Source organism: Cavia porcellus, unplaced genomic scaffold (genome assembly GCF_034190915.1).
Source record: "Cavia porcellus strain 051 isolate PalLab524CR breed Dunkin Hartley unplaced genomic scaffold, mCavPor4.1 scaffold_21, whole genome shotgun sequence".
NCBI lineage: Eukaryota > Metazoa > Chordata > Mammalia > Rodentia > Caviidae > Cavia > Cavia porcellus.
The window spans coordinates 19,424,605-19,443,632 of record NW_026947504.1 but is presented as its reverse complement, the minus strand read 5'-3'; the positions used below and the strand labels follow the sequence as shown (position 1 = coordinate 19,443,632).

Here is a 19,028-nt window from a genome sequence, read left to right as displayed (position 1 = left end):
CAGAATACCAAAATGTTTCTCTTAAGTTCTTTTTTAAATTTTATTGAGTTTCTTTGAAACTGCTTTTTCATTTCTCTGACAGTTCTCCATACTGATTACTGTCTGGTCGGTTTCAGGCACCCTATTTCGGTCCTTAGATGAGGTCATGGTGTTCTGAAAATTCTTGATGTTTGTTGAATCTGACATCATCTGAGCATTGTAGGATCAGATTTTTTTTTAGTTATCCTTACTTGGTTTTATATATGCCTGTCTTTCCAGAAATTCTATGCGGATCACTTACTTTCTTTCTAAGTCTATAATCATTTCCACTATTTTAGCACTGGATGGTTCTCTGGTCCTGGTTTGCCTAGAACTTCCTGCTGACCTGTGTCACTGCAGCACAAGAGGGCAATCCAAGCCCACATTCATTCCATATATACTGCTGGGTATTGTTCAGAGAGGACCAGGACTGTGCCTAGGCGGAGTACTGTGTCCCTACCAGTATCTCCATGGGTCTGAGGGTGGCCCAGATACCTCATCCATAATTAATAGCCAGTGAGTGGACTCTATAGAATTGTTTCCATCTCAGGGTGGTATCCCCAGGGTTCTGCCTCACCCTTGTTTGTTGCCAACCTTCACCATTCTTTGAAAACACAGACCACCTAGTCTACCTAATACTGGAGTAGGTCTAAGGCCCCACTGGTATGAGCTGTCTCTTACTGAGGTAATCCCATGGCCCCTGGCCACTGCAACCAGCCACAGGAGATGCTGGGTAGAACAGAAAGTCTAAAAGACTGGGGCCTCATGTCTTCTACTGATACTGGAACTTTTCAAGGAGTCTGAATGGAGATGGGAGCCATTAGAACAGGCCAGTGTCATGTTTCATCCATCCGGCATTAAGTTAAAAAGCAAATTTTTATGCTTACTATGCTTATGTGGGTCTTGCACCTCACCGTCCTGCCCATGGCTGGAGCAGTGTTAGTGAAGGCAGCTCCTTATCTCTCCAGCCTGATGATAAACTGGGTTACATCTGACGCTCTGAACTGCAAGGATCTACATAATCTCAGGACTAGAGCAAGCCTGACTCTTGTAGCTGGTGGTGATGGAGACTGAAACATGAGTTCATTCAACTGTCATGGTCACTACCTAATGCCAGGGAATTTCAAGACCCCTGTTTGTGAGCACTGGCCTAGTGACAGCTGTACTGGCACTGTTCAAGATTGGGGCACAGATGATAAAGATAACGCTCTGTCTGGCTCTTAAGTTTGGTCATTCCTATCTTGGCTGCAGGAGCCAGCACAATCTGAGAGGTGTGTCCTGCCTGGAAATGATACAGTGGAAACCTGGGACTGTCTCACCAAGACAGGATGCTCGGGCAGTAGAGAAAGTTTGTCTGCAAGCTCTGGTCGGCATGTGGAGCCTTCATGTTTCCCTGAGTGCTAGGTATTCTTTAGAGAAAGTCCCGGGCTGGCCCTCACACCCTTCTTACCAGCTGATGGAGCACTGTTCTTTCTCTGCTGCCTGACACTGGAGGAAGAGTTGTAAAGACAGCTGGTGGCCAGGTCTACAGCAGTGCTACAGGCTCAGTCTACATGTACTGGCCTGCCCATAGCAGAGAGAGGGTTTTGCCTAGCAATGTGATTCTGTGTGGCAGGTCTGCTCCTGGGTTTCGTGTCTAGCACCTGATTTAATTATCCCTTCCCTGCATCTCTCTCCCTTTTGGGCTGTTTGGAGTTGGGAGAGTGATGACTGGTGATGCTGGTATTTCTTTCCTTCCTGCTTTCTTTAATACTTACTTGTTTCATTTTCTTACACTAAAAGGAAGCACTGTGGTCTCATCTGATTAGCTGCAGTGAAGGTAGTTTGCTGACTGAATAGCTGTGCAGCCTGCAGTGTCTGTGTGGAGACCATCACCTGTGGAGCCTACTCAACCACCACCTTGTTCTACTCCTAGTAGTTGTAATATTAATCATCTCACTCTGTTTTGATGAATAGTTTCTCATTTTTCTTTCTATATTCATTTTAATGTTATTGTATTTGAAGTTTAATTCCTTATAAGCAGAATAGAAGTTTTAAAAAGTCTAATCCTATCTTTGTTGTGATTGAAATTTTCTTACTCAATGAAAATTTTGATACGAAATCCTATCTTCATATTCATTGTCTTTTTTTTTTTTTTTTGTGCTAGGGATCAAACCCACGACCTCATGTTTGCCAGGCAGGCACTTACACCATTATGCTAAATCCCTGGCCCTCATATTCTTTTTCTATTTGGCTTTGTTTCATCTCTCTCTTTTCTCCTTTCTCGCTTTTTTAATGGTTATATAATTATATAATTGTAATTATGTATTGCTTCACTATTGTTTCCATGTTTAAATATTATTCTATATCTTTTTTAATTATCTCCTGATGTTTCTAGAAATTTCAAACATTTGTACTCCATTTTATCTCCCCTCCATATTTTGTTATATGCATTTTAGTTCTCTGTAGTTTAAATTGTGAAAGATATTTATTATTTCATGTTTTCAGTATTTACTTTTTGTATCCATGTGTCTTTTCTGTTTCTATCACAGAAATTTATTTGGCTCATATGTCTGTATTTTGGGAAGTCCAAGAACATGTCCTTGCACCTTGTAGCGCAAGGGGCTTCTGGCTGAGTCACAGCGAGGCAGAGGGCAAGTGAGAGTGCAGGAGACAGAAAGCATTGGGTTAAATTTGCTCTTTAACAGGAGCCCGCTTCCACAATAACCTACCCCCACAATAACAGCTTCGAGTTTTTCATAAGGGGATCCATTCGCCCATTGATGGACAAACAGGCCACCTCCAGTATTTAGCTATTGTGAGTTGTGCAGCTGGAAAGGCAGGCATGCACATATAATTGTAATAGGACATCTTTAAGTCTTTCAGGAAGTTGCCTAGACAGGGAATAGTTGGGTAGTTTGAAATTTCTAGTTTTGTTTTGTTTGTTTTGGAGGAATCTCCATGCTGATTTCTATAGTGGTTTTACTACTTTTGGTCCCATTAACAATGTAGAAGTGTACTTGTTCCGCTACAACCTCACCAGCATTTGTTATTACTTGAGTTCTAGAAGACAGTCATTCTTTCAGGAGTGAGATGGAATCTCAGTGTTGTAGTTCATTTCTCTAGTAGCCAGAGATTATGAACATTTTTCATATATTTATTGGGTATTTGTACTTCTGAGAAATGTCCATTCATTTTAGTTGCTAATATTTTGATTGGGTATTTATTTAGGAGAATTGAATTTTTTTGAATTCTTGGACACAGATTGTTTGCAGAAACAGGAGGGTGACCAAGAGGTAGAGGGAGTGGGGAGAGAGGGGGAAAAAAGGGGTTGAGGAAAAACGAAGATGCTTTATACACAGGTAGCAGCTCCCCACAATGAGTGTAATCATTGTGTATGCAAATATGTTCTAATAAAAATAAAAATATTTTTAAAAAGGGAGGATCTTAGATGACAGACTGTTTTATCTCACTTCCCATTTCTGTCATGGTGGCATTGAATTTCAGTATAAGTTTTGGAGGGGACACTTAAACCTTAGTATCATTCAGTTACTCTCTTTGGTATTCTTGGTTTCCTCCTGCATTTTTTGCGTCACAATCTGGGATGATTTTTCTTCTTGCCAGGAGAAATTTCTTTCACATTTCTTCAACTGCAAACCTTCAATTACTTTTGTGTGTGAAAATAATGTTCGTGCAGTTCTCATTATTGAAAAGTTGTTTCACTTAGTGTAGAATTAGAGATTAACAGAAATTTTGCTATCAACTTTAAACAATGTCATTCGAAGCGAGGTGTGGTGGCACACACTTGTAATCACAGCACTCTGAGATGCTGAGGCTAAAGGGTCACAAGTTGGACCTTTCTCAAAATAAAAAAGGGAAGGGGCTAAAGCTCAGTGCAAAGGCCATGGGCTCAATCCCCAAAATAAAATAAAATAACTAATTTTATCATTTCCTGTTCCTAATACTTTGATTACATTCTTTGTAAGCTGTGTTACTTTGAAGTTCATTTTAGTGTTTATAAATTTCTCTCTTTTTGCTTTATTTTCAATGGTTTTGAGATCTATTTACTTATATTTTGAGTTTGTTTTTGTTTGATCTTGCCTATTGCTTGCTGATATTTAAAAAAGAACATACTTTTTTCTAGAACAGTGTTAAGTTGCAGAAAAGTTGAGTGTAAGGTGCATGTATTTCCCTGTATGCCCTGGCCCACAGGTTCATAGTGTTCAGTGATTTCCATTGAGTCTTTTTGTTATAATGGATAAATCTACATTGATACATCAGTATCACCCAAAAGCAACAGTTTACACTAATATTCGTTCTTAGCACTGTACCTTCTAAAGACTTAAAAAGTAGATATTAATTATATTCATTATTATAGTACTATATAAAGTTATACTGCCCCCAAACCTGAGCTTTACCTGCCCCCTTCCCAGTCCCTGGAAATCACTGATGTTTTTTCTGTTGCCCTTGGTGGATTTCTTTTCCAGAATGTCACATATTTAAAAATAATATAATAGATTAGCTTCTCTTGCTTAATAACTTATATAAGTTTCATCTATGTCTATTCATGGCTTGAAACTTCATTTAGCACTAAATAATGTTCTATTGGATAAAAGTGCCTGATTCATTTATCCATTCACCTTCCCAAATTTTGGAATTATAAATAATACTCCTGTAAATATTCATATGCAGGTTTTTATGTGAGCATAAATTTCTTTCTGCTTTGTATAAATACCAAAGAATGCAATTGCTGGTAAAGGTATGTTTAGTTTTCTAAGAAACGACACACTGTTTTCCAAAGTGGCTGTGCCTTTTGCATTCTTACCACCAGTGAAGGAGAGTTCATGTTACATTTGATTTATCAGTGTTAGGGCTCTTGACCTTAGGAAATTTTAAAACATTTTTGCATTAATATGTAATATTTTAAAAATACAGTTTGCTATTAACTCTCAAATAGAGTTAACGTTTTGTTTCCCTCTTATTATAGGATTCAAATTATAGGAATGTAAAACTGTGATCATATCTTACAAAGAATATTATTTCCTTTATAAGCATGTTATCTTTTTCCTCCTTTTGCTTGAGTTTGTATATTTAAATTCTTTTACTCTATATGTAGTTGAGTTCTTAATTTCAAATAGTGGGTTTTTCAGTTAAAAAACATCTGATTAATTCTTCAAGAACTTCTAATTATCTGATAATTTCTCATCTTCTTTTCAATTTCTTTTCTCTTTTCCTCTATTTTATTTATCACATTAGTCTCAGTTAAAATCCTGTGTGCCAAATGCAGGATTTGGACCGTTATGACAGTTTGTTGTTTGTGTAAATACATCTTGGCCTGGTGTGTCTATATATTTTGATCAGTGATTAATTATTTTTGTGTGTGTAGCAGTAATGATTCCAGATAATTACCATATAACAGAAACGATTGAAGGATGATTTGGTGATTTTTTTCCTTTCTTGATAAGTAGCTTGGGAACTGATTATACCAATTCTGTTTGGGACTGGGCTGTGTCTCAGTCCACATGAAATTGTACTCTGCCTTCCAGAAACTCTGTGTTTAAATATTCAAAATAACACTGTGCAGTTCTAGAAAATGACAATTGTCTTAAAAAGAGCACTGGTTGGCCTCTGTACCCTCCAAATTTGTTTTTCCAGCCTGTGACTCCTAAACTCTTCAGTTTTGTATGGACAGCAAAACCTGGTCCTGGATGACTCCCTCACCCCAACACACGTGTGAAAGTGCACACACACACACACACACACACACACACACACACAATTAATTTTCTCTTTTCTTCTACAGTTGTCCTCTTCTGGATCATGTTCAACTTTTTTAACTAATTGTTTTCTCCAGATACCCCCGGTGAAAAACTGTCTTTAGATATTTCCTCACCTTCGTGCATGAGTTTCTTCTAATTTTAGGATTTAAAATCTTCTAGTGTTCTTTGTTTCCATAGTTCTTGAATGCTTCCAAATCATTTCCATTTCTGTCTGCCCATTATTTTTCTCCTCAGAAATATTGGGCTGCTGTGAATTATTCTGTGTTGCATGCCATCAGCTTTGTCAAGTAATAAAGTAATAAGTGGGAGCCTCAGTTCTAACTTCCACTGTAGTTTTTTTTTCTTTGATCAATAATTTATGTAATATAATTATATAATTTATATAATTCAAAATATTCACTTATTAGGAGAAATTGGAAGAGTAGCTGCCTTTGACTTCTAATTTTGTTGCATCATAGAGACTATCACCTTCACTGTGTTATTCTTTGGATATGTGCTAACTTGTCTCATTGTTCATGTTAGGAAAGTTGTATGTGTGTTTGGTTGTGCTATGTACTGTATCTTCAAGCTGTATGATAGAAACTGTGTGTGATTGCTCATGTTTATAAATAAGAACAGAGTTTTATAAGGAGTATTTGAAAATCTATATTTTATATCCTTAAGTATATTTAACCTATCAGTTATTGAAAACAATTATTTATAATATTTTAGTCTAATTTAATTTTTGTCAATAATTTGAGATTAAATTATGATATATACATATATCAAATATTATAAAGTGAACCTGGTAATTATATCCTACTGATTAACTTTAAGGGTATTTTTATACAACATAAACAGTATTATATAAACTATAATATTTTATTAGGCGATTCTTTTCTCTTGTATTATTAACATTTTAATTGTTATTTTACATGTGTTTTTGTAGACCAACTTAAGAGGAATTATGTAAAATGCAATCCTTTAAAATGTAATTCTCTAAGCGAGTTTAATCCACTAACTTTAATTTGATTACTAGTATATTTCACTTTACGTTCTGCTTTCATTTAGTAGGCTTAAAGTTTTTATCATGATTGTTTAAAGTGAGTAGATAGTAGCAGTTCTAGTCTTTCTTATTTGCTTAATAATTGATTCCTACTCTGGAGCTGGTGTATCTGCAGACATTTCGAAGCACAGCCTTAGTAAAATCTGTGCGTGTTTGATACCCAGTTTATACATTGCTGAAGTAACTTATTTCTTCAGATTTTTTTCAAACTTTTTTTGTGTGTTTGAGAATTCTTTTTGCAAGCTTTGTTCTCCTGGAGATTGTTCCCAGGGTCTTCACTCTCAGTCCAATCCTCAATCTCCCTTTGCTTTGACTTTTTATTTTGAGATAGGGTCTCAGTAAGTCATTAAGTTGCCCAAACTGGGCTCAAATTAAATTTCTTAAAAAAGTGAAGATTTAGTCTACCATGATGCTGGAATATAAACGTTTTAACTTCTATACATATTTCTACCTTATTTGATGCTGAAGACAACTTATTTTTTTTTTTTTTTTTTTTTTTTTTTTGTACCAGGGATCGAACTCACAACCTTGCACTTGCCAGACAGGTGTTTATGCCACTGAGCTAAGTCCCTGGCCCCAGACAATATATTTTTGTTGTACTCTTGTTGTTACACGTGTTTTTCTGTATTTATAGAAGCCATATTGTTAAGAATGTTGTAAATGACTCAAACTTTTAAGAGAATCTAGAAGACCAAGTTTTAGCCTACTTTTATAACTATATTGGTTTCAAGTTCATAATATGTAATTATATTTACATGCTAAATTATTATTTTTTAAGTAAACAGGTAGACAGGTAGCTAGTAAGATAAATTATTATTTTCAAATATGCTCCAAATCCAAGTTGAATGTAATTATGCAAATAAATCTCATAGCATCTAGGTATCATCATTCTAATTAGTGAATAAAATACATTTCATTCAAAATTACATCTTTTATTTAAGATGTAATTTACATGTAGTAGTTTTGGGGTTTCACCTGTGCGCCCCTTACTGAGGATACACTGTGTGCAGTGTTGATGGACAGCTAAACTGTAAGGCTTGCACACTGCAGGCTTTGAAACCGCCACCTCTGGGAGGAGCATTTGTGCTTGTCAGTGTTTCCTTTCTCTTCCTCATGCTCATTCATATGCTCAGGATCTCCCACATCTCGTGCCCTGCTCTTCACTTGTCTAACCCCTGACAACACAGTGTTTCTCTCTCTGAAGGCCTTTTCTGCTGTGATTTTTCTGTCCTTTTTTCCCATTCTCCCATAATATTCTATGTAAGTCTTTATGCCTCGATCTCACTGTAAAATGTGTGTTTGTGTCAGCTAAACTCCTAAAGGTATCCTCAACATCACTGTTCTTTAAATACTAGTCACATATTACGATTTTTGTCCCCAGAGACCTCAAAGGTCAATAACTCATATCCTAAGATGCAGTGAGAGACTAAGTAGCTTACCTATGGTTGTAGCAGGAGTTGCCCTAGACAGCTGTGGTTCTGAACATAGGCTGGTTAGCAGATAGTTAAAAGCAACATTTCCAGGACTGCTCCAGTGATTTACTTTTTTAGGAAGTTCCAATCTGTGTAGACATGGTCCGTTTACACATTAGTTCATTATGGAGAAATGAGCTTTAGGAGCTTCTGATGTTCTTGATCATACTCGAGAGTAGTATCTTTTGTTTTCAGAAGAAAGATTCTATTGAATCCTGGTGCATGACTTGTATCAATTTAGATGAAAAGTTATAAAACTGTTTTTGTTTGCTTTATGTTTCAAGAATTCTTTATATTAAGACTGCTTTGAAATGGTCTGTATTACATCTATCTTTAACAACAGCTGTGTTAAATCCTTTCCCCCTTTAAGCCCTGGCCCTTATTAAAATAAGAAACATGTGAGTTTTTGAAAAGACCTGAAAGGCCTGGGCTTTTAAGCAGAATAATGCAAGTCATTTAAATTAGTCATGGTTACAATTAGTCTCTATAACCTTCAAGGCAGAGAAAAACTCCTTGATCTGCCAAAAGTAAGAACAAGGAAATTCAGATTTATCAGAGGCTTTGTTGAAGATTGCCTTTATACTTAAGTGAAAGAAAAATAGGAGTTGAAACATTTTTAAACCACACCCCGATTATGAGGTCCTATTAGTTACTAATAAATCTCATAGATATGGTTACCATGTTTATAAAGTTTTTAGTTTTCTCATTTTAAAACTATTAAATACACTTGTGTGAATCTGGAAGATGCCAAGAGGAAGAACATTCACCCAAAATTTTATTACCTAATATAATTTGTGTTAGAAATTATCACATATTCTGTCATTGTTTCTCTTATGAATATGCGGTGGTATGGTTTTTAAATATGTAGCTGTAGTTGAATCTGTAAATATGCAACTATTGCTTTAAAATATTTTATATTATTATATATGTACTTATATTTTATAGTATGAGATATTTTTGTTTAAATCATAATATTTGTTATTATGTTTTTTACATAACCACACAATAATCATTTTTTTTTAATAATTTGGTAGTTATAGCATTGTGCAATTCCAGAGAGCTCATTGTTCATCCTTTCCCTTCCCCTGGACCGCGGTGCTGGTACAGATAAAATCAGCACTGTACTTGTCACATTTTACTGCCTCCACGTTTCTGAGTCCAAAATTTCTTCCACCTTGGACGTTAGCATTTCCTTGGAAGCTGACGTGCACAAACATCTCTGTTCTACAGCTGTGATCGATCAGTGTTGATTCTTGGCCACATTTCCTGTGGATTTTGACCGTCTTTCTCGCTTTCCCGTTTCATTCTCCTCAGGCGCAGTATCTTGCTCACATAATCCATCTACCCAAGAGAAGTCAACAATTTGACCTCCGTCTAACTGAGCTGTACCTCTGCTCTTCCTTTCCTCTAATGACAATTCCTAACCTTGTCACAGAATTTCTCTAAAATCATGTCCATAACCCCACTTGGATCATTAGTATTAGTGCTTTTTTGGTAAAGTGTGTACATAGGTTTCCTCATCAATGGAAACCATTTACCCTACTGCTGTATTCTGGTCTCCAGATTATGGGGCTTTCCCCCCTTACTTCTTTATTCCCCATGGAATCCTATATGTTCTCTCTCTCTTTTTACTCTCAACTTTTATTCTGTGTTTCTTTCTTCAAACCTGATGTACAAAACTTCAACCCCAAATGCATCCAGTTACCCTTGACTTTACTGCACCCCGTGGACTGGATGTCACTCAACTGGGTATTTTAGTGACCCACCAAACAACATGGTCTCTATCCTCAGCTGAACCAACAATTTTTTCTGACTCATTTACATTAAGTAATACTCTAATACTTAGATCTCTTGCTGATTCCCTCTGTGGCTATTTCAGCCACTTAATTATTTTCTTAAAAACCATATCCCATTCATCTTAGACCTATGTCACCTTTTTTCTTTAGATATGCAGTGATATTGGAAAGTTAATTAAAGTTAATAAGCTATAGCAATGAAAGTATTAAGCAAATACTATATGCAAGCGTGAAGCTGTGATCATTCCTGTTTAAGTCAAAAGTAAAAATAATGACCTCAGTACCTCTCGTATGTCAGTACCGTGTTGGAAATTCTAACCAGGGCAACAAGACTAGAAATAGATAGAAGAAATAATAGAGTATAGGGAGTGGTAATGTATGTCTGTAATCCCAGAACTCTGTAAAGCTAAAACAGAAGGATCATAAATTCAAACCCAGCTGGAGCAGGGGAGCCGGAGATGTAATAATGCAGAAAACTAATTTGATCCCCAGTATTGAAATAGGAGAGAGACAGAGACAGAGACAGAGACAGAGAGACACAGAGAGTGAGAGCAAGTAGCAATACTATTTTTAAATGAGGCAAATAGGATATTTTGAGAAATGTGAAGAATGAGAGCATATTTTGAGAATGGAAGAAATGTGAGCATATTAAAGAGGTTGCCTTTGGTAGGTAGTGACCCATGAGTAAATAACTATTTCTAATCTGGACACTGCAATGGTTTTAGCTATGGTGAAAAATGAGCCAAAACATATGGGAATCTTACAGGAAACTTTGTACTAAATAAGGGCCATCGACATGCTAATTATAGCAAAACTGTAGTATTATGAGGAGACTTTTGATCTCAGGTCATTGCTTTTTATTTTCTAATGCTCAAAAAAATTTTAATACCCTACTAATAGGAGCTGCTTTTGCCTCTGAGAAGTTAAACCAAGTGTCTTGCTGAAAATTTTATCTTAAAAAATATCTCACTACCATATGACTCTCCCAGCAGATTATCTTGTCAAGTGAAATATTTTCAAAATAAACCTTTTCAGTTACACAAAGATAGAAAGTTTTTTCATTTTCTTATTTAAAATAGTATTTCATTAAATAAAATTCACAATTTTATTCATGCCAAATTTAATGTAAGTTCAAGGTTGTGATATATGTAGATAATTTTTATTTTAAGTTAATTAAATTATTGGTACACTTTAGATATACATAATGATCGCATTCATCATAGGGAATTTGTACCTGAATATCATATGTCTTGCTTCTTCTTCTTCTTCTTTTTTTTTACCATGTTCTTCTCTGTGTTCAAACCCCTCTTCTCTTCATATTTACAAAAGTTTTGGTTTATTTTTTTCCCTTTGTCTCTTGTTTATTTCTTTTCCCTTCCTTTCTTCTCCTCTCACTTTTCCCTAGTTCTCTTTCTCATTTGAATATTTTATTTCTATTTCACAATATCTGTTATACATGTGATCCTTATTTACACTTTTGTTTTCTTACACCAAGAAAAAATGTGGTGCATACACATGTCCAATTGATTTCACTTAAGAGTGTAGTCTTGGGTCTGAGGATTTAGCTCAGAGGCATAAGTGCCTGCTTGGCAAGCATGAGGTTGTGAGTTCAATCTCTGGTACTCCCCTCAAAAAAAAGTATAGGCTCAGGGTTACCTAGAAATGTCTCACGTTCATGTTTTTAATGACTGAATAGTACTCCAAAGCAAAAGCAATCACCAACAGAATAAAGAGACAACTCATAGTATGGGAAAAAAAATTTTGCCAGCTGTTCCTCAAAGGATTAATATTTAGATTATATAAAAAAATAAATTCAAGTCCTCAAATTTAAAGACCCAATCTAAATATGGCCATTTGAAATGAATATATACTTCTCAGATAAAAGGTACACGTGGCAAATAAATAGCTAGAAAAATATTTAACATCACTGATCATTCGAGAGATGCAAATTAAAACAATGCTGATTCCATCTCATTCCAGAAAGATAAATGTTATCAAGAAATCAAAGCCTGGTGGCATAAGCACCAAGTGCAAGATTGTGAATCCAATGCCTGGCACCACAAAAAAAAACCCCAAATCAACCAATAACAAACGCTGGCAGGGCTGTGTGGAGAAAGGAACCCTTCTCTACTGTTGGTGGGAGTCTAGACTGGTACAACCACTGTGAAAATCAGTGTAGCGATTCCTCAAAAAACCAGGACTAGCAGTTGCCTTTGACCCAGCTATTCCTCTTCTTGGTATCTTTCTGAAAGAATTAAAAAACATCATGCTACAGCAATATATGCACACCATTTTTATAGCAGCATGGTTTGTAATAGCTACATCTTGGAAACAGCCCAAATACCCAGCAACTGATGAACCGATTAAAAAGATATATAGATTATTTTAGGTTTCTTGTTTCATTGAAATTAAATTCTCCACAAGAAACAAAAAACATTAGCACAATCATTGGTTTTTTATTTACATTTTTTGAGTTGTGACTATCCATTTATCTTGTGTAGCAATTAAGAAGTAATATTTATGTTATATTATTTAAGTTTACACTTGGAGAATTGGATAAATAGGTAAAAATAATTTCACCTAAAACATGAAAGTGAAAGAACTTTACAGTTTATTAATTTATTGATACATATATCAATTTTCCTTTAGAATTCATTTTATAAAAGCTAGCTTTACAGCTTAATATTGATACATTTCAGTGGAAACCACTTTCATTGCCCTTCTTACTACTAATACATAGTATAATTATTTTCCATTTCAATCAGACATTTGATGATTAATGTTGGTGTGTTTTAGGTATAGCTTACTTGAATGGAATGTGTAGTGAGAAGAGAAAATGTATTATTGCTGAAGACAATGGCCTCAATCTTGCATTTACAATTGCTCATGAAATGGGTCACAAGTAAGTAAAAGTCATCATTATATTTTATATTTTAGTGTACAAATTTTTAATGTGAATTATTGAATTGCATATATGTTTTTTGAATATTTCTTTGGAGTTCAAGTTTCTTAAAGTTTGCAGAAACAGAAGAAAATGAAAAAGATTATCTACAGTGTCTTTTGAAAGTTGTAGTTATTCCTGACACATTGAAGGAAATCTTATGACATTATAGTCTAAGACAATCCTTACATGGTGTGTGATTGGTTTTGCTACACATTTTCAAACAGTGTGAACATTGTAATAACCATGCAACTATATATCTATGTATTTTTTAACATCTAAGGGAAACAGTTTACTTCAATAAAACAGCTTAGCAGCTGGAAAAATACTTATATTTGGTATTAATAAGCACATATGTACTAAAGGGTGTAATTTGCATGGTTAGGTTGTTGTACTTAAAAATATAAATGAGATGCATAATTATCACCAAAGCCTCATTACCTACATAAAAGGCACAATTCTAAGCCCTTTACATAGACTAGTACTAAAAACAAATATAATGCATATCTAAGTCTTCATATTAATCTCATGTGTGATATTAGTGACCCATTTTATAGGAAAAGTGACCCATTGTACAGGAAAGCAGTATAAAAGGTTCATTTACCTTTGCAAGGTGATTACAAAAAAAAAAGTGGTAGAGCAAAGATTTGAACTAAAAACATTGAATTCAGGTCCCTCTGTTGTGATTTTAAGATAAGGTTACGTGCCAGCCTTGGCTTTTCATTTTTCATCAATAAATTGGGGATAATACAGGACTGATTAAGAATGATACTGTGTGCTTAAATTTTAAAAATTTGTAAAACACATGATTGTTATTAATCTACCTCAAAATACCCCTCTTCTCTTAAGAACCCACTTCACCTATCATCCTTGCTACTTTCTGAAACAGTTCTGTAAGTCCACTTTCCTGAGGGTCTTTACTGCAGTGTGAAAACAGAAGAAAGACAGTTGCTGCAGTGGAGAAATATCAGGGAAAGACAGCCTGGTGAGGAGGTGATGGGCTGCCCGTATCCGCTCTGCTCACCAGATGTGACTGACACAGCACGAAATCTGGCTATTTCTCAAAGTCACAATGACCTTGAAGGATAAATGTTTTGAATCCAAGGCAGCCAGGACAGTACAGTTAAAGATGCTGAAACAGGAGGACTTCTGGAGCTGCGTTAGAAAGCAGAGAGAGAAACAGAGAGAGAGAGTGAGAGAAACAGAGAGAGAGAGAGAGAGAGAGAGAGAGAGAGACAGAGACAGAGACAGAGAGACAGAGAGAGACAGAGAGACAGAGAGACAGAGAGACAGAGACAGAGAGACAGAGAATGGGTTGTGTGTTCTAAGGGAGAGTAATGGCAATGTACCTTTACTACAATAAATTTTTGTAATTTCAATAGTCACCATAGTTTGTGATCGCACCTTTAAAGTTGTATAAAATTCATGGACATGGGCTGGAGCTATAACTCAGTGGTAGTGGGCTTATCTAATATGGGCAAGGCCCTCATTTAGATGTCTGGCACCACAAAACAAAATAAAGCCAAACCCCAAACCTGTACATATGCTTTCAGGAAGTTTACAATAACAGGAATGGAATGGGTTGGAAAGTTATACTTAATTTTGATCATGGTGTTTCCCAGTGCTAGACATAGCAGCACTACAAACGCAAGTGTTTTAATTGGTTTCAGATGGAGTACAATGTTGAACTTAGAGAGGTGATCCCTCTGGATGCCTCTTTGATCAAAGACATGTTTACAAGATCGGCTTTCAGTGCTTTCAAACTTTGGTATGGTGTTGTAGTCCTATAACAGTCTTCAGAGGCTGAGGTAGGAGGAATATCATGAGTTTGAAGCTAGCCTAGGCTACGTAGTGAGTTCAAGGACAATGTAAGTTATATAGCGAGACCCTGTTCAAAACAAAATACCAAAAGCACATAATTAGTTTTCAACCTTAAGAAGTATGAACTTAAGCTCAAAATTCAGAATTTCTTATCTGGCAATACTCCACCCACAATCCCATTTGATACCCATTCCTTAGAGCTTAGTAGGATCTTTACTCTTTCCTTGGGGGCCAGTTTTCCCCAAGTGATCATAGGTTCAACATTCTAGTATTATATATCCAACCCAAATTCTCATTATGCTCCTGCACTCCGTGGACAGTTAAGTACAGCTGAGTTGGCAGTGAAATTTGATTAGTAGAAGAAACCTTAAAAGAACAATTTATACAGAACATAATTTATTTATATAAATGTGATTAAATCATAATAATATATTACTCAATTAATTATCAAAAATTATAGATTCCAATATATCCATAACTTGCCCAATAAATTAAATATTGTCAATAATTCACTTGTAAATATTTTATCTGACAAAATCATATGTATAATGTACACTGAAATATGCATAAATTATGAACTGAGTAAAGTGAGCAAATTAGTGGATACATTACTGTACATACTTAATAGTGTTTAGTGAACAATACCTAACATTTTATTGGTGAGGACCAGGGCACGTAATATATATTGAACTACTTGGTTACTAAAGTTTGAAAATTTGTCTCAAAGGTGCAGTCTAGTTTTCTCTTGAAGCTGGGCAGTGAGGGGCATATCACTGTGAGAATAATATCACCTTTATAAACAGGAGAGAAGAAAACAGGAGGAAATTGGTTTCAATTATATCATGTTATTATCATATAATTGTAGGAAAAGGCACATTGTAGGAAGAAATGATAGAACAGAAAATATTTTAAAAGTCCATGAACTTATAACCTCTCAGTAGAGAAACTCTTCATGGACTATAAATATCTATAATATCATGTGCACACATACACACACAAGCTGAGTGCTTTTATTAGAAATCCGATTGATTAAGAGTTAGCTACCTGTGTAAGTTTCTGGTCATTTTTCCTTTTGGATTGCATTTTTTGTTATTGTTAAATTTTATAACTTAAAACTATCTACTAAAAACTAATAATAAATTATTGTATGTACTTTTACCCATAATTTTAGAATGACAGAGTGCTTCCATTCAAGCTTGTCACTTAAGAGCACTTTCATAATCATACACAACTGCTAAAAATGTCTTAAGGGTGATAATTCGAGTAATTGAAGAAAATAAAAATTCCTTCTCTTAGTATTGCAAAAGAATCTAACACAGTATCAGCAAAAATAAATATCAGTTTTTCCTTTGGGAAAATACCAACTTACATGCAATTACATAGAAATATCTGAAAGTGCATTATTTTACCAGGTAGTACATTAAGTGAGATGCCAAAAGAGTCTCTGTTAAGAAAAGTAATGGAGGACTATTATTATCCTTATAATATCATAACAGTGTGGTGTACAAAAGAAGATATAACACTTAAATAATGAAGCATAATCTAAAGCACATCAAGTGAATGTATACACTATTATTAACTTTCAGCCTCCCCAAATTAAGATAAAAATACTTTATATATATATATATATATATATATATATATATATATATATATCATGCTTGATTATTTAAGTAGTTCTTTTATTGACTGAATTGAATGTATTATTTACAGTGCTATGCTGTATCTCCTTTTGTAACTGAATGATTAATCATGTTGTCAACTAAGGCTTAATTTAAAACATGGACTACTCATAAACTATTATGAGAAACAACTGTGAATTAAATTTTCTTCAATGCATGAATTTTCAAGATACTTTATTTGAATGAACTTTGCAGTTGTTATCTTTAAAGGAATTTGTCCATTTCATGCAAATTATTTAGACATTGGCATAAAGTTTTCCTTATACTGTCTTTTAAGGTCAATATTTGTGGGGACTTTTGTGATGTTCCTTTGTTTTTTTTTTTTTTGTTTGTTTGTTTGTTTTTTTTAATTTTAAAGGGGATACAACAGCAATGAAACAAATTGAAACAGTAACAAGACAGTAGGAAATCTACAGTAGTTACTATATTGCATATTGTTGTCCTCTATATAGTTGCATAGCATTAGGTCTCCAAAGTCAACCAAACAATGCAGTTCCTCCAAATCAGCTGGTTGTTCATGGGGGTGGAGCTACGCTGAGGGGGACAGTCTGAGTGTTGTTCTTCTCTCCCCAGCCCTTGCTCTGGGAGGCTCACAGGTTGAGGCTTTCTTCCTTATTCTCCCCGATTTGTACTCTGACTCTCTAACTAAAATTTTGATAAGAAAAGTATTTTTTGGTAAAATGCATTAAGATGTATTCACAAGACACAAACAAGATTCTCATGAACTTCCTGTGATGATGTTTAAAATTTATTTTTATCAATAAAAATACATTAGGAAATTGTTCGTAAATTTCACAGAGCTTATTGAATACACATAGATATGTGCACACATCTACTTGTATTTTTATATATCTTTATGATATATGCTTTAGCATTTGTTGAAATAACATTTTACTTTGATTTCAGGCCCTACTTTGTTACATTGTGATTAAATTCCTGTTTCTTTGGGGGTTATCCACAAAACCATCCTCAGATTAACTGATTTGTTAGCAGAAAATTAAAAATTTTAGTAAAATGCTCTCATTATTGTTAGAGTTTACTACCATGAAGGGTATATACTGAAATCAACAAAGAAAAACTCAACATAGGGCTGCATCAAAGAGACATCAGGCCCCAGGTTTCAGGTGTTTTTCCTCTAATGGGGCTACATCCAGTGCTTAATTTTCCCAAAAATAATCTGTGAAAACACATGCAGAGAATTGGCAACCATGGGAGCTAACTGTAGAATTTAGTTGTGTCGGCCTGGCTGGCTCCCCATGAGTCAAAAATTGTCTTTCTATTCCCTTCAGAGGTCCAACTAGCTCTAGGTCCTGCCATAAATCACATTGCTGGCATAAACGGTCATGGTTTGTGGCTCCTGGTTAACCAAAGTCATTCTCATCAAAGATCCCTTGGCAGAATACTCCAGTAGTTTAGGGATTACTCTCCGGGACCTATGCAAAGACCAAAAATGTCTTTGAAATAGGTATGCTTGGGATTCACCTACTTTACTGAGTTAATAATTCACTGAAAAATTATACAATTCATGCTTCTGTATCTCATAGTGTATCCAATGGTTGCCAAATTCTATCTAACTAAAACAAACGCCCTCTTTTATTAGCAAGCATGTTCTAAATACCGTACATTCATATACAGGAGTACCTCAATTCACCAACTTGATTATTTCCATGATTCTGCAGCAAACTACGTAGGATGAGAGCTGAATCAAATTCGGTGTTCAGAATGAATGTTGTACTTACAAGGAAATTTGATTCAGTTCTCATTCAGTTCAGTCTGCAACCAAAATCATGGAGAAATTTGATTTTCTCCATGAGAAAATCAGAGAAATTTGATTTTCTCTTTTTGAGAGGTTAGGAATCAAAGTATAAGCCAGTGCTACAAAATTTTGAGTTACGGATTGGCTGTTATTACTGTACAGATGAGTTAATTGAAGTGATGGAGATTCCCATTTTAGTTATTTTTTCATTATTAAAGTCATTCTCTTGATCAATATAATGTTTAAATATTCATACATCTTATAGCATAATCTTGACTTTTAATGGTTTTTGTCAGATTTAGTCAAATTTTGTACTTTTTAGTTTTTCTAAGGTTTTGTAATTAACTTCCTCATTCTAACATGTAGAAAACACATTTGTTTATTCTTTCTGCCTCTCTGCCCACACCTTCCTCCATCCCTCCTTCCTTCCCTTCTTCATTCCCTCTTTTGTGTTTCTTATGAACTGCTCAATAATATTTTTACTCAAGCAGACCTTTATCGTCCTGTTACCCATTGCACTAGGACATTGTGTTTGAGCTGCAAAAATACAAAACAAAAACAAATCTAGTCTTTTAAAGTCAAGCATGAAAAGTGCTCTGTATTACATATCTCTATCCTTATATGTGCAATACATTTAGACATTATTCTGTGACACAATTTATTGCAAATATAAAATTTGTTCTTTTGAACAAATATTCAATATTTTTATGTTTTAAAGAGGATAAAACCAAAGAAAAT

The 19,028-nt window shown here is 34.8% G+C and overlaps 1 protein-coding gene across 3 annotated transcripts in view; it reads left to right on the top strand.

The window, feature by feature from the left end:
• The window catches only part of Adamts19 (ADAM metallopeptidase with thrombospondin type 1 motif 19), a 234,747-nt gene that overhangs the window by 95,227 nt on the left and 120,492 nt on the right, over nucleotides 1-19,028 (top strand). For all 3 annotated transcript variants that reach the window (XM_063232406.1, XM_063232408.1, XM_063232407.1), the window contains exon 8: nucleotides 12,887-12,992. In XM_063232406.1, the coding sequence (XP_063088476.1) occupies nucleotides 12,887-12,992 (106 nt within the window). The remainder of the gene's footprint in view (nucleotides 1-12,886; nucleotides 12,993-19,028) is intronic.